Raw genomic sequence first — 23,456 nt, 5'->3', positions numbered from 1 at the left:
CCAAAAATTCAACCCGATCTTTTACTAACTCGACTCGAAATTTACACAACTTGTTATTGACCCGATCTAAATTCAACCTAAATTATTCCTGACCCAATTTCAAATCACCTTCAATGCAATTTAGACCATCTTATTATTGTTGATCAAAGCATTTTGTCTAGGGAGACCAAGTTGGTCAAGGCCAACAAAAGAAAGGAGCATCATCCTCAAATTTAAGAGTTAAATATAATATATATTTGTTGTATGGTCAAAGGAGATAATTATCTTCCTAAATTATAGACTATAGTTACCTAGTATATTGCCATATATTACCTTCGTTTTTTATTAGTTAACACGTTTTGACTTTAGCACTATTCACATACCTACCTTTTACCATGTTTTGTGATTTATATGTAAAGAAAAATATAGTCAAGTGGGATCTTGTTAGATTCGTCACAATGTATATTTTCAAACTACCAACTTTTTATAATGTTTGCTTATCGATAATTAAAGATATTAATGATTTAATTTGTGCATTGGCAAACAAGACTAAAGAAACGTGTCAACTAAAAAGAAACGAAGGAAGTATATAATAGACAAAGGAAATAATTAGCTTGATAAAAATGATAATTATCTATTTAGTTTGTTGAACCCAAATATGAGCTGACTTGGAAATGACCCGACCTAATTGTAACCTGCAAATTATTGACTTGAACATAACCCGACTTGAATCCGAGAATGTCCCGACTTGGAAATGACCCAACCTGATTATAACCCGCAAATTATTGACTTGAACTGAACCGAAAAATGACCCGACTTGAAAATGACCCGACCCAATTATAATCCGCAAATTATTGACTTGAACCGAACCCGACTCAAACCCGAGAATGACCTGATCTGATTCTAACTCGCAAATTATTGATTTGAATCGAACCCGAGAATTACCCTGACCCGTATTAACCCATGAAAACCCGAATCTAACCCAACCTATTGTTCACCCGACCCGAATGTAACCCGACCCAAACCCGATAAGAAGTATGACCCGACGTGACTCGACTCAAGCATGACCCATCCCAAACCCGACCCGCATAGGTTATGGGATTAATCCGAATTAACCCGACCCGAGTTGACCTGACCCACTCTTATCCGACCCAAACACGACCCGTTATCCGAATTGACAGCTCTAATTATCATAGTGTCCTCAATTAATCGTGTCATGTCGTGTTAAATTTCAAAATCTCTATACATGGGGCTACGCTAACCCATGTCGGCCCACATGTTAGAACCCGGCTGCCAATTTCAGTCCTAACTATTGGCCCAAACCCGAATTGCATCTGCATGTTACAAAAACAAAAACAACAAATAAGGAATTTTTCTTAGAATTCCCAAATTACAGCCAAAAATGGAAGGAGAAAAAAACCGATGTCCAAAGTCGATCTCTTTCTCTCTCTTCCCCTGAATAATTGATGCAATTCAAAGTAAAAATTGAGTGATCTCATCTCTTCTTAGAAAGGTAAGTATCCGAATTTTCTTTTTATGTAAGTAATCAAATACTTTCCCTTTTTATCGATTGTAGAATTGATGTGTGTATAATTAGAATATTGCTTTTTTTTTTTTTTTTTTTTTTTTTTTTTTTTTTTTTGGTAAATTTGGTATGAATTGAATATAATTGTTAGCTTGAATTTTTTTTTTTTGTTTGAATAGTTATTTACAATAAGTTTATATGAGAAAGACTTGTAATCTTTTAGTTCTTAAATTTTGTGGGGTTGCAATTATTGGGGTTGATTTGTGTTTTAGATGTATCCTTAAAAGATTGCATTTTGAGTATGATCCCTGATTTTCACAATCTAAGAATTTTTGGGTATTGATGATTGATTAATCGTAGGAAGCGTAGGAGGAGGAATTTTGGATTTTGACTTATTTAAGATTTTTTTTTTCATTTTTTGGTTTGGTGGGTATGTGCTTGGATGTTGTTGTTTTTTTTTTTTTTTTTTTTTTTTTTTTCCTATTGATGGATCAAACATTGACATTGTATGTTAGTATGTTACACTAGCTGTCACCTGCCCGATTGGCGGTTGCGATGTTGAACTGTTGAAGATCATATGTTTGGATCATTTGGGTTTGCTTGGAGTAAGATTGTACATTTGGTTTGTTCATTTGATTTTTTGCCGGGTGGGAATTTGGTGGATATGAAATGCAAATATTTGTGGTGAATCTTTTAGGTAGAATGTGCTTCAGGTCTTGCAGCTGTAGGAGATATGAGTGAACAGACTCTATGTAGGAGACATACTACCATTATGTGCCCCTTTATCATTTACACATATTTTGTAGTTTCTTTGCTAGCATTTTTACTTGTTCTTGGCTTGGGAGTAACAACGAGATTACGAGAGCCACTATGCCTTTTTTTTTTTTTTTTCCAATCAGAATGAGGAAAAGCCTTCCCACTTTTTGTTTGATGGAATCATTGAGGATTATATGAGCAGTAGATTCTTCCTTTTCGATGTTATGTACATTGTTGACCTTAAATGATGTGTTCCAATTAGCAAGAAATCAACAATAACCACCACCACCACCATGGCACCACCTAAATTTGTCAAATCCCTTGTAGATTAAAGATTTCAAGGTGTATGCTAGGGTATTTTCTTATCAATTCAGATTAGCAAAGAAGCTGTGGACCCTGTGATTGTTGAATAATGTTAAAACAAAACAAAGTGGGTGAGGGGTTGGGGTTGCCATACAAGAGTTTTGCATTCATATCATTGTGTGCAAATTGGTATGAATTAGTTGAATGTGATTTCATTCTTTCTACAGTTGTCTTAGTCAAAATACTTTTGGGTTGAAGTACGTAATAACATCTTTTGTGTCATGAAACTGATACGAGGTTGCTTGTGTTTTCCGCTGGAATCTACTGTTTTTTTTTTTCAGAGGTTTTACTCAGTTTGGTGTCACAAAATGTAAGTCATTTAATTATATCAAGTGTTGATGAGAAATCTAACTGATTAAGTAGCCAGTGGTGGCCATTTGGCCAGGGAGCTCTTCAGAGTTAGAGGAGGAATAGGAGTCACCATGATTTCTCATCTTCGCCTTTAATGTTTGTTCTCCGTTTATACCATGAAAGATCATGTCCTTCCAACTATCTATTCTTTCCATCAGTGTTTCGTAATACTCTATTCCCCTTGCGTATTGCTTATTTCCAACGCACATATTGGAACACGAATATTGGTTTGCTGAAAGTCTGGAACACTTTTGGGCTAGATTTCAATATTATTAGGTAGCATGTTGGCATGTTGCGATCTTGTACTTGTTTCTTCATACCAAGCGTACTAAGGAGTACGTGTTAGGTAGATTTCTTCACTTTTTAGAGTATTTTGATTGGCAGTAGATTCTTCAACTTCAGTGTTTTGTACACTGGTGACTTAACTAATACTTCCTCCGTTGTATTTTAGTTGACATGTCTCTTTTATCACGTTTGCCAACACATGGTTTTAATGGTTTATAACTCTTATTAGCAACATGTAAAAATTATAAAAAGTTGATAAAGATGATTTAAACAAGTTCCCACATGATTAACTGGCTACTTTTTTTTTTTTTAAAAATCATATTTATAAATCACAAAAGCTAGTCAAAGACTCAAAGTAAAGTTTGTAAACAGTGTCAAAAATCAAAACGTGTCAACCCAAAAAGAACATAGGAAGGGTGTTCTTGTTGATTGATTAGAATAATTATGACAACCTCTGTCATACCCAAAAATCTTTATAAAAAAGAAGTATGGACTATGGAAGCATTGGCAGAGACGGAGAGTTTTGGGAGGCAAAGTAACAGGCATACCCCTAATCAATCGAGAACTTGAGAATGACTTGAGACTACTAAAGAGCTTTTAATTAATGAAGTTTACTATACTGGTGAGGAAAACATAAAATATTCAGGGGTGTCATTTTTTTAGTTGATTTTCTTTCCTTATAGTGGATATGTTTGCTTTGCTGTTTTCTCATCTAACTATGTATGCATTTGTTGATGATTGAGGATTCATTTTTCTGTGCTGTTGTATCATATGCCAATTAATACAAGGATTTATTTATTTTTGAATCTATCGATATCTATGGATTTGTTTCATTATAATTTGATGTACAGCAGACTCCTTAGAACTGAAACTTTAGTTTAAGATCAATTTTCTCAAGTATTTTGTGTTGAATCCTGGACAAATATATGGAAGACATCAACCTTTCATAAAGTTCTAGGTTCCTTTTTGCTTTGAATGCTTACTTTTTCCAATTGACTTAAAGCATTGAGATATATGACCACCTTTTCTTGAGGAGTTATTTTTATTGTTTGCTGTTTGCTGATGTTTTAAGCTTTTGCACCTTTCAGATTGCATTGCTCATGTTGTGAACTTGCTTTAGAATTTTTATCATCAAGTAATCATTTCTCATGTTATCGACTTTTGAAGATCATATTTGTTAAACGGAGGGAATATGTGTTTTTCTATTCTAAATATCAGGCCTATATTTGCAGGAATTGGTTGGAGATCATAAAAGCTCTGCAAGTTTTCAAATAAGACATTTATAAAGACCAACGTTGTGGTTCACACTTTCGATCAATGGATGCTGAACTGTTAAACTTTTGGGGCCCCGTCACATCCTCTATTGACTGGTGTGAAAAAAATTATGTTTGTTCATCTTATATTGCAGAGTTTTACAACACAATTTCAAATATACCAGCCATCATTTTGGCTGTCATTGGCCTCGTTATTGCCTTGAGTCAGGGTTTTGAGAAGAGATTTACTGTTCTTCACCTTTCAAATATGATACTTGCAATGGGGAGCATATTGTTCCATGGAACTCTGCAACGTGTGTAAGTAAATAAGGTTTTTTTTTCCTCCTGCAATTTTCATGTTTTTTCGTTTTTTACCCTGCTAGCTTTTGGGTCATGATTCTACAACATTGCATTTAATGGTATAATTTTGGGCTTTAATAGTTCATTACTTCTTTGGTTTGACTAGTTGACAGCTTGATGCTATCTAGTGCACCTTGTAACACTTTAGTCTACTGTTAATATAAAACTAAGACAAGAAAGCAATAAAGATGCAATTTTCAGGGAAGAAGGCTGTTGATTAATTGATTCAAAGATGAAATCTTGGGAAAACAGGGTGGCTTAAGGCCACTACTCTCTACTAAGTACCTTGACGGGGGGGGGGGGGGGGCGTTTGGATTCTGGGAATGGGAGTTTGGGGATTAAAAGGTGGGAATGAAATTGGGAATTAATTGATGGGAATACATGAAAATATGTCAATACCTTGTTTGGATGGTGGGTGGGAATATATAGGGAATAAATAACAATTTTACCAAAATACCCTTACTAAGATTATTATTTCATTCTTTTCATTAATGGCAAAAATGTCATTTTCCCCCTATTCTCATTCCCATCCATTTATTACATACCCTCCCTAGGTAATAAAATGGTGGGAATCCACCCCTAAATAATCCCATTCCCAAACCCTTTTTTATTCCCATTCCCACCAAACAAACAAGGCTTATTTTTTAAATTGGGATTAAAATTCCCAATCCCACCCTCAATTCCCACTTGCCAAACACCCCCTGAGGGTACAACTCTCCACACTCTAGGGATTACAAAATGACTAGCTACCCAACACACTCCCTCTCCCCCTTTCTTATATGTACACATCAAGCCAAAAACAAAAGAGACAAAATTGCAATATTGCAGCTGTCACACCCATAGAGGATGCTGCCAATAATCATTAGCTGCTCATTGATTTGGTGGCTCCGTCTCTGCTGTGCTTTGTTGCTGTCCTTTCTTCATTCTACGCTCGTAGGTGATCCAACCCTTGTGCTTGCTCCTCGAGGCAGTCGTTACATCTCCCCCCCCCCTCTCAAGAGTCACCTTGTCCTCAAGGTGAAATGATGAAAACCTCTCTTGAATTGTTGTTGCTTCCTCCCAAGTTGCTTCAATTAAGGGCAGCCCTTGCCACTTAATTAACACTTCCAGAATCTCAGGGTTACTCTTGGCAGACCTGATGTCCAGCACGCTCTCTGTCTTAGCCTTAAGTTCCAACTCTTCAGTCAGTTGAGTCGGTATAGTAGGGCTTGCCAAGTGATCTCCTAATGCGCGTTTGAGTTGTGAGACATGGAACACAGGGTGGACTCTACAAGTTTCTGGCAGCTCCAGCTTGTATGCCACTTTACCAATGCGTTGGACTACCTTGAATGATCCATAGAAGCAAGGTGCTAGCCTCTTATTCGGTCTTTTTGCAAGGGATTTTTGCCGATATGGTTGCAACTTCAAATAGACTAAGTCTCCAACCTGAAATTCCTCTTCCCTCCTTCGCCTATCCGCATTAAATTTCATCCTTTGTTGAGTCCGAATCAAATTCATGTGCAAGTCATCTAGCACCCAATCTCTTTCTTGAAGCCATTCAACCGGGGTTTGCCCACTGCCCACCTTAATCAGTTTTGGGGGTTCCCTCCCATACACAACCCGAAAGGGTGTGAACCCAGTAGAAGCATGATAGGAAGTGTTATATACATACTCCGCCCAATGCAACCACTTTCCCCATGATTTGGGCTAACCATTAACAAAGCAACGCAAGTACGTCTCCAAGGTTTTGTTGACAACCTTGGTTTGGCCGTCGGTTTGGTGGTGATATGAGGTACTTCTCTTGAGATCTGTCCCTTGTAGTCTAAACAATTCCTTCCAAAATACACTCATGAAGATACGGTCTCTATCCGACACAATTAAAGTAGGCATCCCATGAAGCTTCACAACTTCCTTAGTGAACACCTCCGCCACTATCAAATCACTATATGGATGCTTCAACCCAATAAAATGCGCATACTTAGATAGCCTGTCCACTACCACCAACACCGAGTCTACCCCTTTTGAGAGCGGAAGTCCTTCTACAAAATCCATCGATATGTCTTCCCAAATAGCCTTGGGAATGGCAAGGGTTGTAGCAATCCGACTGGCTGCAATTGTGAATGTTTAGCTTGCTGGAAAATAGCGCATTGCTTCACATATGCCCCTATTTCCTTTCGCATTCCCAACCAATATCACTCCGCGACAATCCTTAGGTAGGTTTTGATTTCACCTTGATGTCCTCCTACCGGGCTGTCGTGACTCGTGATACTTTGTCAAGAGTTTGGAAATTAGGGGTGACCCTTAGGGACTACCACTCTCCCTTTGAATAATAACCTCACCACTTCAAGTGTGAAGCCCACATGAGCCCCTGGATTCGCTGCTATGTCTGCTGCTACTCGACTAAGGTCCTTGTCAGCCTTCACTTCCTTTCCTAACTCATCCCAATTAATTCCGGATATTGATACCAAGACTGCTATCCCAAGTGCCTCTCCTCTCCTAGACAAGGCATCCGCCACTCGGTTGCTCACCCCGGGTTTAAATTGGATCTCAAAATCGAACCCAAATAGATTTCGAACCCACATTTGATACTCTCCACTCACTTATCTTTGCTCCATGATGTACTTCAAGCTTTGTTGATCGGTTCTCACAACGAAGTGGCGCCCAAGCAAGTAATGCCGCCACATTACCACGGCCAAGCAAATCGCCATTAGTTCCTTCTCATAAATGGCCTTAGCTTGTGACCTAGGGCCTAACAATTTGCTGTAGAAGACCACGGGCCGAGCCTTTAACATTAGGACAGCTCCTAGCCCAAAGCCTGAAGCGTCAGCTTCAATTACGAAGCGCTTGCTGAAGCTGGCATAATAAGGACAGGGGCCGAAATCATGACTGATTTCAGCCGCTCAAAGGCTGTCGTGGCCTCAGATCGACCACCCAAAATTATCCCTTCGCAACTGCTTTGTTAAGGGCCTAGCAATCCGTGCATATCCTCCTATAAATTTCTGGTAATAACCAGTTTATCCTAGGAACTCGCGCAACTCCTTCAAATTTTGTGGAATCGGCCACTCCACCATAGCTCTTACCTTCTCCAAGTCGACAACCACTCCGTTCTTGGACACTACATGTCCTAGATAGGCGACCTTAGCTTGACTGAACTCAGACTTCTTGAAGTTGGCTACCAAGCTATGCTCCTCTAATTTGGACAACACCACCTTCATATGCTCCAAGTGACTCTCCTTATCCGGGCTATAGATTAGGATATCATCAAAAAACACGAGCACAAATTTCCTCAAGTATGGCCTAAACACCTCATTCATGAGTGCTTGTAAGGTGGCCGGCGCATTTGTTAGCCCGAAAGGCATTACTAAGAATTCGTAATGGCCTTCGTGGGTCCAAAAGGCCGTCTTGTGCGTATCTTCTTCCCGCACCAAGATTTGGTGATAACCCGATTTAAGGTTAAGTTTCGAAAACACAGGAGCCCCATGGAGTTCATCAAGTAGTTCATTTATGATAGGAATGGGTTATTTGTCGGGGATTGTTTCCCGCTTCAAGGCACGGTAATCCACACAGAATTGCCACGAACCATACTTCTTTTTAACCAACAAAACCATGCTTGAAAATGCGTTGACCGACTGTTTAATTATTCCCGCCTCTAGTATCTCCTCTATTAATCGCTCGATTTCATCTTTCTGAAATTGTAGGTACCGGTATGGCCTTGCGCTTATCGGATTGCTGCCCTCTTTCAACACTATAGCGTGCTCATGCCCTCGTTTAGGTGGCAGCCGTTTGGGAGATGCGAAAACCCCTTGAAATTGTTCCAAAGTTTCTGCCAACCACCCCGGCACCTCTGCTCCCTCTGTTCAGCCTCCTGCTTCGCACCTCTACACGGTTAACCTCCACCCATAAGCCTCCCCGTTCATGGCGCAAGGTTTTGAGCATAGCCTTGAGTGTGACTCGGGTTCAAGTCAAAGCTGGGTTCCCCTCCAAAGTCACTTTCTCACCTCCCACCATGAAGCTCATGAGGTGGGTCTTCCAATTATGGATGACCGGCCCCAGCTTTTCCAACCATTCAATTCCCAAAATCAAGTCAGCATTACCCAATTGTAGTGGTAAAATTTTCCACCACCACAAATCCGCCATTAATCACGACCCTTACTCCTTTGCATCTTCCCTTACCCCAAATAATGTCACCATTTTCGTACCCGCCACCGGTATCCCCACCTCCGCCACCAAGCCGTCGGATATAAAGTTATGGGTGGCTCCCGGATTTACGAGGATCACCACCGACTTTGGTCCCACCTTCCTTTCGAGTTTCAACATTCTAGGGTTAGAAATACCTACCACCGAGCACAAAGATACACCTGGCGTGAACTCCTCGTCGCTGGTGTCACCGTCGGTTGGTTTTGAAGGTCCGCCTCGTTGTCCTCCGCCCCGCCAAGAAGCAGGACACTCATCTTACGATTTTTACACCGATGGCCGACGCTCCAGCGTTCATCACAACGGAAGCAAAGGCTCTTCGCCTTCTGCTCTTGGTGCTCAGCTTTGGTGTGGTTTACCAGATTTAGCAGAAGGTCGTTCTTGGAAAGTTCACTGAAGCTTGCGATTTTGATGGAGCCTTAGGCTAGCCCTTGAAGGTCGATGCTTTGGAGTCCCAACGGTGTTTATGAGGCCTGGCAGTTAAGGCCTTCGACCCACTACTGCTAGCCACGAGTCTACCCGACCCAAAATAACCGTATCCCTTTTGAGTCCGCTTACCCGATTCCTCTCTTCAACCCGACCCGCTATTTCCATAGCTTGCTCCAGATTAAAAGGGTTCATTAATCTCACATCAGCTTTAATGTCCTCTTTTGACCCATTAATGAAATGACCCATCATTATTGTCTCGGGTATTTCTTCCAAAGGAGCTGGCAATTCGATGAATTTCTTTCGATATTCCATGACGGTGGTCTCCTGACTCGCCGCCAACCACTGTTCGTGGAGGCTACCGGCGTGAGTCGACCGAAATTGGTGCAAGACTCTGCTCTTTAGGCTCTCCCAGTTTGGCATGGGTCTCCTTCGGTTTTCCCACTAAAACCACCTTAAGGCATCGCCTTCCAAGGCGGAAACGGTGGCCTGCAACCTTTGCTTCTCCGTGAGCTGATAATGATGGAAATACTTCTCTCCTTTTAGTATCCATCCATCTGGGTCCGACCCTTCGAAGACCGGCATATCTAGCTTCCTCGGCTTCCAACGTTGCTCTCCTCCTTCTTGCCAGTTGCGCCCCCCATGGTTGAAGGGTTGAGCGTTCCTCTGGTTCACTAGATTTCGTAGCTCCTCAAAGAACTAAGCTTGGGTGGTGGTGTTCACCGTCATCTAAGCATCTTGTTTTTGCCGGAACAACTCAAATTGGCCGTCAAGCCGCTGAATGGCACCCTCCACCGTCTTCTTAAGGGACTCCTCCTGAGTTCTCATCGTTGCCTCTAAGGTCTCCATCTGAGTTTGGACTCCGGCCATCTGCTCTTCCAACGTGTCGCATCTGTGGGTTGCTGAAATAACCATTTTTCTAATAAGAATAAACAGAGTGTGGAGGTGGTGGTTTCCGGCATCGGCAGTCGCAGGACCACCGCTCTGATACCACTTGTAACACTTTACTCTACTGTTAATGTAAAACTAAGACAAGAAAGCAATAAAGATGCAATTTTTAGGGAAGAAAGCTGTTGATTAATTGATTCAAAGATGAAATCTTGGAAAACAGGGTGGCTTGAGGCCACTACTCTCTACTGAGTACCTTGAGGGTACAACTCTCCACACTCTAGGGATTACAAAATGGCTAGCTACCCAACACACTCCCTCTCCCCCTTTCTTATATGTACACATCAAGCCAAAAACAAAAGAGACAAAATTGTAATATTGCAGCTGTCACACCCACAGAGGATGCTGCCAATAATCATTAGCTGCTCACTAATTTGGTGGCTCCGTCTCTGCTGTGCTTTGTTGCTGTCCTTTCTTCCTTCTACGCTCGTAGGTGATCCAACCCTTGTGCTTGCTTCTCGAGGCAGTCGCTACACACCTTCAAGTTTTTGGTTCACGAATATTGAGTTGTTTGACTTGTCAGGCAATTAGATCAATGTGATAATATTTTTGCTTTACTTTTTTGTTTCTTTCTTCTTATGCATCTTCTCCTATCTCAATTTTTGGCTCATTTTGATAATCTTGCTCATTTCTGCTATATTGTGCACATTGCTTCATTTATAATACCCTTTTTGGATTCTATTTGAGATATCTGTCATTAGTAGCATCGGTCAACAGTGTGTTGACACTTGAATGGACAAAGTCCTTTTGGAAAGTTTGTTTGTGGTAGAAACGGCCTTTGGGTTTTCACATATCTACACCTTTGGTGTTGCTTAATTTCCTTTTTGCTTCAACTTTTGTTTGTTTGTGGATGGGTGTGTTTTTCTTTTATTACATTATTCACTTGTTAATTATGACTAAAAGCAGTCCTTCTGACTGCTTGTAAAATCTTTATGGTAGTATTCACTCTCCAAAGTAATAGGAAAATAAAAATGCTGTTAATACCACACTAGCAAGTTAGATTTGGACCATGCGGTCTTTTGCTCGTAGCTAAACTCAAAGCCATTGGTAAGTTCTATTGGGTGAAGTTGGCTACAGCTCTTTTGTAAAGATTAAGCTCAAGTGAGGAGCTATGAGCCCCTGAGTATGTGATGCCATCAGTGCCAAAAAAAGCTATTTTGTACCTCCCACTCCCTCCCCTTCCCCACTAAACAGGATTGTAGCTTCTGGATTGTTCGGAAAAAAACTTGATTATCCGTGCATGATACATGTCTGCTGTTTGTTTTACAGGCAACAGCAAAGTGATGAAACTCCAATGGTTTGGGAAATGCTCCTTTATATCTACATTCTGTATTCACCTGATTGGCATTATCGAAGCACAATGCCCACATTCCTCTTCCTCTACGGTGTTATTTTTGCCGTTGTTCATTCAGTATTTCATTTCAAAATTAGTTTTAAAGTTCATTACGCTGTGCTCTGCCTCCTTTGCATCCCTCGGATGTACAAATACTACATCCACACAGAGGATCCTGCAGCCAAGCGTCTAGCAAAGCTATATGTCATCACTTTATTCCTTGCAAGCCTGTGTTGGGTTTGTGACCGTGTTTTCTGTGAGCATATATCTGCTTGGCCTATCAATCCACAAGGACATGCTTTATGGCACATCTTCATGGGCTTTAATTCCTACTTTGCAAATGCATTTCTGATGTTTTGCCGTGCTCAGCAGCGAGGTTGGGGTCCAAAGATTGTTCATTTCTTGGGTCTTGTTCCCTATGTGAAGATTGAGAAACCAAAATCTCAATGAGCTAGACACAATTACACAAAGCCGGTGGAACCTCTTATTTCCTGGTCCCTTATGTATTCTGCAGTTAAGAGGCATCTCTGTCTGATAGAAACCTACTCAGAAGGGACTGTTTACGTAGGCTGTTCTGAAGTGTAGCTTGCAAACTATAACCATACTTAAATAGTAGATGGTCACAGGCAATTCTGTCAAAGCAAATATTCAGCATTTTTTTGTTTTTATATTAGGATCTAGATTAGTCAAAGCTATGGGCAGTTTTTTTGTTAGAACTCAAGTATAGGTTCTATAGTTTACTAAGTTTATGTTGTCTTCATTCGATGGAAAGTGTTAAATTCTTGATTCTCTTGTCAGCTTACTGATACCCAGATTCTGAAGTTTCTTGTTTATGCAAGCTTTTCATTATTTATATAATTACAAATGTTAATTTATTCATCTACATATATAGACGCGCTGTGATTCTAATATTTTACTTTGTTTCCGTGTCTTGACGAATGTTTTGTCGATCTACTCTACTGATAGTTGCCTGCCTGGTTGAGCTTATACTGTAAAGTGATGCTGAAACTCAGTTGGCTGACTTGGATCTTAATGTGAATTTGGCAGGGATGATAATGATTTTTGGAACTGTTGGTTGGAACTCTTATATATCATCTTTTATGAATGCCAAATGCATTTTGTAATTAAAATCTTCATAAATAAACTCAAAACTTGAGATAGCGAGAGTTTGTTATATAAACCCGGGTGTACCTTACACCCTAACTCCATAAGTATTTTATACTCATTTCAATGATTATTTTTCATTTAATCACCAAATAAAAAGCAAAAACTAACTTTGGGGTTTGGATTAGTTTGGTGTACAGTACCCCGGTGTATATAGCAAATTCTATGGGATAACATCCCATTTCTATGGGATAACATCCCATATACTTTTAGCAATATGATAATAGCTTGACCCATTGAATTACTCACTAATTAACTAATTTTGTTCTTATGCAAAGTTCAATACCTGGCCTATACGGCCGAAAACTCCAAAATTTCTCATAAAGCGTGGATATTAACCTTCAATTTTGGAATTTTTTGATTTTTTTTTTTTTTCATCCGAAAATAAAAATTACCGAAATGCTTACCATGATCCCTAATCCAATTTGCCTTTAAACGACCAATTTACCGGTTTACAATTTGCACAGATTTCATTAACTCAAGCTTACCACGAACATTTATGAAAACATATAATGATCATATATGGATCCAAATAGCATTATATGACCCCTAGATTTATACCCTAAAATCTCAATGGTTTTCGACACGTGCCTCGAAACATTCGAAATTTCTCAAAAAGCGTGGATATTAGCCTTCAATTTTTGAATTTTTTCACTTTTTTCGCCCGGATATAAAAATTGACGAAATATTTACCATGGTCCCAAATACCCTCCGGGAGTCCAATTAGGTGGGTGGAACTATCCAATTTGCCTTTAAACGACCAATTTAATTACTGGTTTACAGCTTGCACGAATTTCATTAACTCAAGCCTACTACAAACATTTTTGACAACATATAATGATCATATATGGTTCCAAACGGCATTATATGATCCCGAGATGTATCCCCTAAAATATTAATATTTTCCTACACCGAGCCCCGAAACCTCCAAAATTTCTCAAAAAGCGTGGATATTAGCCTTCAGTTTTGAATTTTTTTGACGTTTTCTTGCCCAAAAATAAAAAGTGTCAAAATGTTTACCATGGTCCCTAATATCCTCTGAAAGTCCAATTTGGTGGGTGGAACCATCAAATTTGCCTTTAAACGACCAATTTACCGGTTTACAACTTGCACCGATTTCATTAATTCAAGCCTACCACAAACATTTATGACAACAAATAATGATCATATATGGTTCCATACGGCATTATATGACCCCGAGATGTATCCTATAGAATTTCAAAACTTCTCGTCACCGGCCCCGAAACATACAAAATTTTCTCAAAAAGAGTGGATATTAAGCCTTCAATTTTGGAATTTTTTGACTCTTTTTCGCCCGGAAATAAAAATTTCTGAAATGTTTACCATGCTCCCTTATACCCTCTGGGAGTCCAATTGGGTGTGAGGAACCATCCGATTTGCTTTTAAACGGTCAATTTACCGGTTTACAACTTGCGCCGATTTTATTAATTTAAGCATACCACGAACATTTATGACAACAAATAATGATCATAAATGGTTCCAATAAGAATTATATGATCCCGAAATGTATCCCCTAGAATTTCTAGACTTTTCGACAACGGGCCCCAAAACCTCCAAAATTACTCAAAAAGCGTGGATAATAGTCTTTAATTTATGAATTTTTTTGACTTTTTTTCACCCAAAATTAAAAAGTGCCGAAATTTTTACCTTGGTTCCTAATACCCTCCGAGAGTCTTGTTGGGCTGGTGGAACCATCCAATCTGCCTTTAAACGGCCAATTTAATTACTGGTTTACAGCTTGCATGAATTTCATTAACTCAACCCTACTACAAACATTTTTGACAACATATAATGATCATATATGGTTCCAAACGGAATTATATGATCCCGAGATGAATCCCCTAAAATACTAATATTTTCCTACACCTGGCCCCGAAACCTCCAAAATTTCTCAAAAAGTGTGGATATTAGCCTTCAGTTTTGAAATTTTTTGACGTTTTCTTGCCCAAAAATAAAAAGTGTCAAAATGTTTACCATCGTCCCTAATATCCTCCGGAAGTCCAATTTGGTGGGTGGAACCATCAAATTTGCCTTTAAACGACCAATTTACCGGTATACAACTTGCACCGATTTCATTAATTCAAGCCTACCACAAACATTTATGACAACAAATAATGATCATATATGGTTCCAAACGGCAGTATATGACCCCGAGATGTATCCCATAGAATTTCAAAACTTTTCGACACCGGTCCCGAAACCTACAAAATTTTCTCAAAAAGAGTGGATAATTAGCCTTCAATTTTGGAATTTTTTGACTCTTTTTCGCCCTGAAATAAAAATTTCTGAAATGTTTACCATGGTCCCTAATACCCTTCGGGAGTCCAATTGGGTGTGAGGAACCATCCGATTTGCTTTTAAACGGTCAATTTACCGGTTTACAACTTCCGCCAATTTTATTAACTTAAGCCTACCACGAACATTTATGACAACAAATAATGATCAAATATGGTTCCAATAAAAATTATATGACCCCGAGATGTATCCCCTAGATATTAAAGACTTTTTGACATCGGGCCCCGAAACCTCCAAAATTTATCAAAAAGCGTGGATAAGTCTTTAATTTATGAATTTTTTTGACTTTTTTTCACCCTAAAATAAAAATTGCCGAAATTTTTACCATGATCCCTAATACCCTCCGGGAGTCTAGTTGGGTTAGTGGAACCATCCACTTGGCCTTTAAACGGCCAATTTAATTATTGGTTTACAGCTTGCATTGGTTTCATTAACTCAAGCCTACTACGAACATTTATGGCAACATATAATGATCATGTATGGTTCCAAACGGAATTAAATGATCCAAGATGTATCCCCTAAAATATTAATATTTTCCTACATCGAGCCCCGAAACCTTCTAAATTTCTTAAAAAGCGTGGATATTAGCCTTCAGTTTTGAATCTTTTACGTTTTTTGCCCAAAAATAAAAAGTGCCAAAATGTTTAACATGGTCCCTAATACCCTCTGGAAGTCCAATTTGGTGGGTGAAACCATCCAATTTGCCTTTAAACGACCTACATCTTGCACCGATTTCATTAATTTAAGCCTACCACGAACATTTATGACAATAAATAATGGTCAAATATTGTTCCAAACGGCATTATATGACCCCGAGATGCACCCATAGAAATTTCAAGAATATTCGACACCGGCCCCGAAACCTACAAAATTTTCTCAAAAAGAGTGGATATTAGCCTTTAATTTTGGAATTTTTTGACTCTTTTTCGCCCGGAAATAAAAATTTCTGAAATGTTTACCATGGTCCCTAATACCCTCCGGGAGTCCAATTGGGTGTGAGGAACCATCCAATTTGCTTTTAAAGGGTCAATTTATCGGTTTACAACTTGCACCGATTTTATTAATTCAAGCCTACCACGAACATTTATGACTACAAATAATGATCAAATATGGTTCCAAAAAGAATTATATGACCCCGAGATTTATCCCCTAAAATTTCAAGACTTTTCGACACCGAACCCCGAAACCTCCAAAATTTCTCAAAAAGCGTGGATAATAGTCTTTAATTAATGAATTTTTTGACTTTTTTTTGCCCGAAATAAAAATTGCCAAAATTTTTAAAATAGTCCCTAATACCCACAAGGTGTCTAGTTGGGTTGGTGGAACCATCCAATTAGCCTTTAAACGACCAATTTAAATACTGGTTTACAACTTGCACGAATTTTATTAACTCAAGCCTACTACGAACATTTATGACAACATATAAAAATCATATATGGTTCCAAACGGCATTATATGATCCCGAGATGTATCCCCTAAAATATTAATATTTTCCTACACCTGGCCCCGAAACCTCCAAAATTTCTCAAAAAGTGTGGATATTAGCCTTCAGTTTTGAAATTTTTTGACGTTTTCTTGCCCAAAAATAAAAAGTGTCAAAATGTTTACCATCGTTTCTAATATCCTCTGGAAGTCCAATTTGGTGGGTGGAACCATCAAATTTGCCTTTAAACGACAAATTTACCGGTTTACAACTTGCACCGATTTCATTAATTCAAGCCTACCACAAACATTTATGACAACAAATAATAATGATCATATATGGTTCCAAACGGCAGAATATGACCCCGAGATGTATCCCATAGAATTTCAAGACTTTTCGACACCGACCTCGAAACCTACAAAATTTTCTCAAAAAGAGTGGATATTAGCCTTTAATTTGGATTTTTTTGACTCTTTTTCGCCCGGAAATAAAAATTTCTGAAATGTTCACCATGGTCCCTAATACCATTCGGGAGTCCAATTGGGTGTGAGGAACCATCTGATTTGCTTTTAAACGGTCAATTTACCGGTTTACAACTTGCACCGATTTTATTTACTCAAGACTACCACGAACATTTATGACAACAAATAATGATCATATATGGTTCCAATAAAAATTATATGACCCCGAGATGTATCTCCTAGAATTTCAAGACTTTTCAACAATGGGTCCCGAAACCTCCAAAATTACTCAAAAAGTGTGGATAATATATAGTCTTTAATTTATGAATTTTTTTGACTTTTTTTCACCCAAAAATAAAAATTGCCGAAATTTTTACCATTGTCCCTAATACCCTCCGGGAGTCTAGTTGGGTTGGTGGAACTATCCAATCTGCCTTTAAACGGCCAATTTAATTATTGGTTTACAGGTTGCACGAATTTCATTAACTCAAGCCTACTACAAACAATTTTGACAACATATAATGATCATATATGGTTCCAAACGGAATTATATGATCCCGAGATGTATCCCCTAAAATACTAATATTTTCCTACACCTGACCCCGAAACCTCAAAAATTTCTCAAAAAGCGTGGATATTAGCCTTTAGTTTTGAAATTTTTTGACGTTTTCTTGCCCAAAAATAAAAAGTGCCAAAATGTTTACCATGGACCCTAATATCCTCCGGAAGTCCAATTTGGTGGGTGGAACCATCAAATTTTCCTTTAAACGACCAATTTACCGGTATACAACTTGCATCGATTTCATTAATTCATGCCTACCACAAACATTTATGACAACAAATAATGATCATATATGGTTCCATACGACATTATATGACCCCGAAATGTATCCTATAGAATTTCAAGACTTTTCGACACCGGCCCCGAAGCCTACAAAATTTTCTCAAAAAGAGTGGATATTACCTTAAATTTTGGAATTTTTTGATTCTTTTTCGCCCGGAAATAAAAATTTCTGAAATGTTTACCATGCTCCCTTATACCCTCTGGGAGTCCAATTGGGTGTGAGAAACCATCCGATTTGCTTTTAAACGGTCAATTTACCGGTTTACAACTTGCGCCGATTTTATTAATTTAAGCATACCACGAACATTTATGACAACAAATAATGATCATAAATGGTTCCAATAAGAATTATATGATCCCGAAATGTATCCCCTAGAATTTCTAGACTTTTCGACAACGGGCCCCAAAACCTCCAAAATTACTCAAAAAGCGTGGATAATAGTCTTTAATTTATGAATTTTTTTGACTTTTTTTCACCCAAAATTAAAAAGTGCCGAAATTTTTACCTTGGTCCCTAATACCCTCCGAGAGTCTTGTTGGGCTGGTGGAACCATCCAATCTGCCTTTAAACGGCCAATTTAATTACTGGTTTACAGCTTGCATGAATTTCATTAACTCAACCCTACTACAAACATTTTTGACAACATATAATGATCATATATGGTTCCAAACGGAATTATATAATCCCGAGATGAATCCCCTAAAATACTAATATTTTCCTACACCTGGCCCCGAAACCTCCAAAATTTCTCAAAAAGTGTGGATATTAGCCTTCAGTTTTGAAATTTTTTGACGTTTTCTTGCCCAAAAATAAAAAGTGTCAAAATGTTTACCATCGTCCCTAATATCCTCCGGAAGTCCAATTTGGTGGGTGGAACCATCAAATTTGTCTTTAAACGACCAATTTACCGGTTTACAACTTGCACCGATTTCATTAATTCAAGCCTACCACAAACATTTATGACAACAAATAATGATCATATATGGTTCCAAATGGCATTATAGACCCCGAGATATATCCCATAGAATTTCAAGACTTTTCGATACCGGCCCCGAAACCTACAAAATTTTCTCAAAAAGAGTGGATATTAGCCTTCAATTTTGGAATTTTTAGACTCTTTTTCGCCCGTAAATAAAAATTTCTGAAATGTTTACCATGGTCCGTAATACCCTCCGGGAGTCCAATTGGGTGTGAGGAACCATCCGATTTGATTTTAAACGGTCAATTTACCGGTTTACAACTTGCGTAGATTTTATTTACTTAAGCCTACCACGAACATTTATGACAACAAATAATGAACATATATGGTTCCAATAAGAAGTATATGACCCCGAGATGTATCCCCTATAATTTCAAGACTTTTCGACACCGGGCCCCGAAACTTCTAAAATTACTCAAAAAGCGTGGATAATATATAGTCTTTAATTTATGAATTTTTTTGACTTTTTTTCACCCAAAAATAAAAATTGCCGAAATTTTTACCATGGTCCCTAATACCCTCCGGGAGTCTAGTTGGATTGGTGGAACCATCCAATCTGCCTTTAAACGGTCAATTTAATTACTGATTTACAGCTTGCACGAATTTCATTAACTCAAGGCTACTACAAACACTTTTGACAACATATAATGATCATATATGGTTCCAAACGGAATTATATGATCCCGAGATGTATCCCCTAAAATATTAATATTTTCCTACACCTGGCCCCGAAACCTCCAAAATTTCTCAAAAAGTGTGGATATTAGCCTTCAGTTTTGAAATTTTTTGACGTTTTCTTGCCCAAAAATAAAAATTGTCAAAATGTTTACCATCGTTTCTAATATCCTCCGGAAGTCCAATTTGGTGGGTGGAACCATCAAATTTGCCTTTAAACGACCAATTTACCGGTATACAACTTGCACCGATTTCATTAATTCAAGCCTACCACAAACATTTATGACAACAAATAATGATCATATATGGTTCCAAATGGCATTATAGACCCCGAGATATATCCCATAGAATTTCAAGACTTTTCGATACCGGCCCCGAAACCTACAAAATTTTCTGAAAAAGAGTGGATATTAGCTTTCAATTTTGGAATTTTTAGACTCTTTTTCGCTCGGAAATAAAAATTTCTGAAATGTTTACCATGGTCCGTAATACCCTTCGGGAGTCCAATTGGGTGTGAGGAACCATCCGATTTGATTTTAAACGGTCAATTTACCGGTTTACAACTTGCGTAGATTTTATTTACTTAAGCCTATCACGAACATTTATGACAACAAATAATGATCATATATGGTTCCAATAAGAAGTATATGACCCCGAGATTTATCCCCTATAATTTCAAGACTTTTCGACACCGGGCCCCGAAACATTCGATATTTCTCAAAAAGCGTGGATATTAGCCTTCAATTTTTGAATTTTTTCACTTTTTTCGCCCGGATATAAAAATTGACGATATGTTTACCATGGTCCCAAATACCTTCCGGGAGTCCAATTGGATGGGTGGAACCATCCAATTTTCCTTTAATCGGCCAATTTAATTACTGGTTTACAGCTTGCACGAATTTCATTAACTCAAGCCTATTACAAACATTTTTGACAACATATAATGATCATATATGGTTCCAAACGACATTATATGATCCCGTGATGTATCCCCTAAAATATTAATATTTTCCTACAACGAGCCCCGAAACCTCCAAAATTTCTCAAAAAGCGTGGATATTAGCTTTCAGCTTTGAAATTTTTTGATGTTTTCTTGCCCAAAAATAAAAAGTGCTAAAATGTTAACCATGGTCCCTAATATTCTCCAGAAGTCCAATTTGGTGGGCGGAACCATCAAATTTGCCTTTAAACGACCAATTTACCGGTTTACAACTTGCACCGATTTCATTAATTCAAGCCTACCACAAACATTTATGACAACAAATAATGATCATATATGGTGGGTATTATATGAGCCCGAGATGTATCCCATAGAATTTCAAGACTTTTGGACACCGGCCCCGAAACCTACAAATTTTTTTCAAAAAGAGTGGATATTCGCCTTTAATTTTGGATTTTTTGACTCCTTTTCGCCCGGAAATAAAAATTTCTGAAATGTTTAACATGGTCCCTAATACCCTCCGGGATTCCAATTGGGTGTGAGGAACCATCCGATTTGCTTTTAAACAGTCAATTTACCGGTTTACAATTTGTACCGATTTTATTTATTCAAGCCTACCACGAACATTTAAGACAACAAATAATGATCATATATGGTTCCAATAAGAATTATATGATCCCGAGATGTATCCCATAGAATTTCAAGACTTTTCGACACCGGGCCCCGAAACCTCCAAAATTACTCAAAAAGCGTGGATAATAGTCTTTAATTTATGAATTTTTTGACTTTTTTTCACCCGAAAATAAAAATTGCCGAAATTTTTACCATGGTCCCTAATACCCTCCAAGAGTCTAGTTTTGTTGGTGGAACAATCCAATTTGCCTTTAAACGACCAATTTAATTACTGGTTTACATGCACGAATTTCATTAACTCAAGCTTACTACGAACATTTTTGACAACATGTAATGATCATATAAGGTTCCAAACGACATTATATGATCCAGAGATGTATCCCTTAAAATATTAATATTTTCATACACCGGGCTTCGAAACCCCCAAAATTTCTCAAAAAGCGTGGATATTAGCCTTTAGTTTTGAAATTTTTTGACGTTCTTTTGCCCAAAAATAAAAAGTGCCTAAATGCTTACCATGGTCCCTAATACCCTATGGGATTCCAATTTGGTGGGTGGAACCATCTAATTTGCCTTTAAAAGACCAATTTACCGATTTACAACTTGCACCGATTTTATTAATTCAAGCCTACCACAAACATTTATGACAGCAAATAATGATCATATATTGTTTCAAACGGCATTATATGACCCCAAGATGTATCCCATAGAATTTCAAGACTTTTCGACACTGGCCCTGAAACCTACAAAATTTTCTCAAAAAGAGTGAATATTAGCCTTCAATTTTGAAATTTTTTGACTCTTTTTCGCCCGGAAATAAAAATTTCTGAAATGTTTACCATGGTCCCTAATACCCTCCGGGAGTCCAATTGGGTGTGAGGAACCGTCCAATTTGCTTTTAAACGGTTAATTTACCGGTTTACATCTTGCACAGATTTACCGGTTTACAACGGCCAATTTAATTAACTTGTTCCAAACCCGACTTGAACCGAAATTGACCCTAACCCGTTTTAACCCGTCAAAACCCGAATTTAACCCGACTTGTTACTAACCTGACCTGAATTTAACCCGACCCGTTCCTAACCCGACCTGAATTTAACCTAACCTGTTACAAAGCCGACCCGAAATCAACCCGACTTGTTATTGACCCGACTCGAATTTTACCATACCTAATACTTACCCAACCCAAAAATTCAACCCGATCTGTTACTAACCCGACTCGAAATTAACATGACTTGTTATTGACCCGACCTAAATTCAACCCAAATTGTTCTTGACCCGATTTCAAATCATCTTAAATGCAATTTAGACCACATTATTATTGTTGATCAAAGTATTTTATCCTTGGAGACCAAGTTGGTCTAGGCCAGCAAAAGAAAGGAGCATCATTCTCAAATTTAAGAGTTAAATATAGTATATATTTGTTATATGGTCCAAAGAGATAATTATTTTTCTAAATTATAGACTATAGTTCCCTAGTATATTGCCGTACATATTATAGTCAAAGGAAATAATTAGCTTGATAAAAATGACAATTATCTATTTATAGTTAGTTGAACCCGAATATGACCTGACTTGGAAATGACCCGACCTGATTGTAACCTGTGAATTATTGACTTGAACATAACCCGATTTGAATCCGAGAATGGCCCGACTTGGAAAAGACTCAACCTGATTATTACCCGCAAATTATTGACTTGAACCGAACTCGACTTAAACTCGAGAATAACCCAACTTGAAAATGACCCGATCTAATTATAATCCGCAAATTATTGACTTGAACTAAACCCGACTCAAACCCGAGAATGACCCGACCTGATTCTAACCTGCAAATTATTGACTTGAACAGAACCCGACTCAAACTTGAGAATAACCCTAACCCGTTTTAACCTGATCTATGGTTCACCCGACCCGAATATAACTTGACCTGTTATTAACCCGACCCAAACCCGATAAGAAGTATGACCCGACGTGACCCGACTCAAGCATGACCCAACCCAAACCCTACCCGTATAGGTTATGAAATTAATCTAAATTGAACCGACTCGAGTTTACCTGACCCACTTTTACCCAACTCAAACCCGACCCGTTTATTCGAATTGACAACTCTACCTATACCCATCTTTATAACAAATCACTGATAATTCAAAACTGCTCTAGAGGTTTACAGAAAATGGCAATAAAATGTAATTTATCAATAATTTTTCCTGAGAGTATTGTTAATTTGTGTTCTTTAATGAAATTGGACAAGTTAAGCAAACTACGAAG

At 38.3% G+C, this 23,456-nt stretch overlaps 1 protein-coding gene across 1 annotated transcript; it reads left to right on the top strand.

Annotated features, from left to right (window-relative positions):
* The first annotated feature begins 1,352 nt into the window (after positions 1–1,352).
* On the top strand, positions 1,353–12,635 carry LOC110731264 (alkaline ceramidase-like). Its single transcript, XM_021911108.1, has 3 exons — positions 1,353–1,492; positions 4,492–4,830; positions 11,689–12,635. Exons 2-3 carry the CDS (start codon positions 4,577–4,579, stop codon positions 12,200–12,202), a joined length of 768 nt encoding a protein of 255 aa, XP_021766800.1. The 5' UTR covers positions 1,353–1,492; positions 4,492–4,576; the 3' UTR covers positions 12,203–12,635.
* The last annotated feature ends 10,821 nt before the right edge of the window (positions 12,636–23,456 follow it).

This window comes from Chenopodium quinoa, unplaced genomic scaffold (genome assembly GCF_001683475.1).
Source record: "Chenopodium quinoa cultivar QQ74 unplaced genomic scaffold, ASM168347v1, whole genome shotgun sequence".
In the NCBI taxonomy this organism is placed as follows: Eukaryota; Viridiplantae; Streptophyta; class Magnoliopsida; order Caryophyllales; family Amaranthaceae; genus Chenopodium; species Chenopodium quinoa.
Note: the sequence above shows the minus strand (reverse complement) of the source record. Positions and strands in the feature narration are given on the sequence as shown.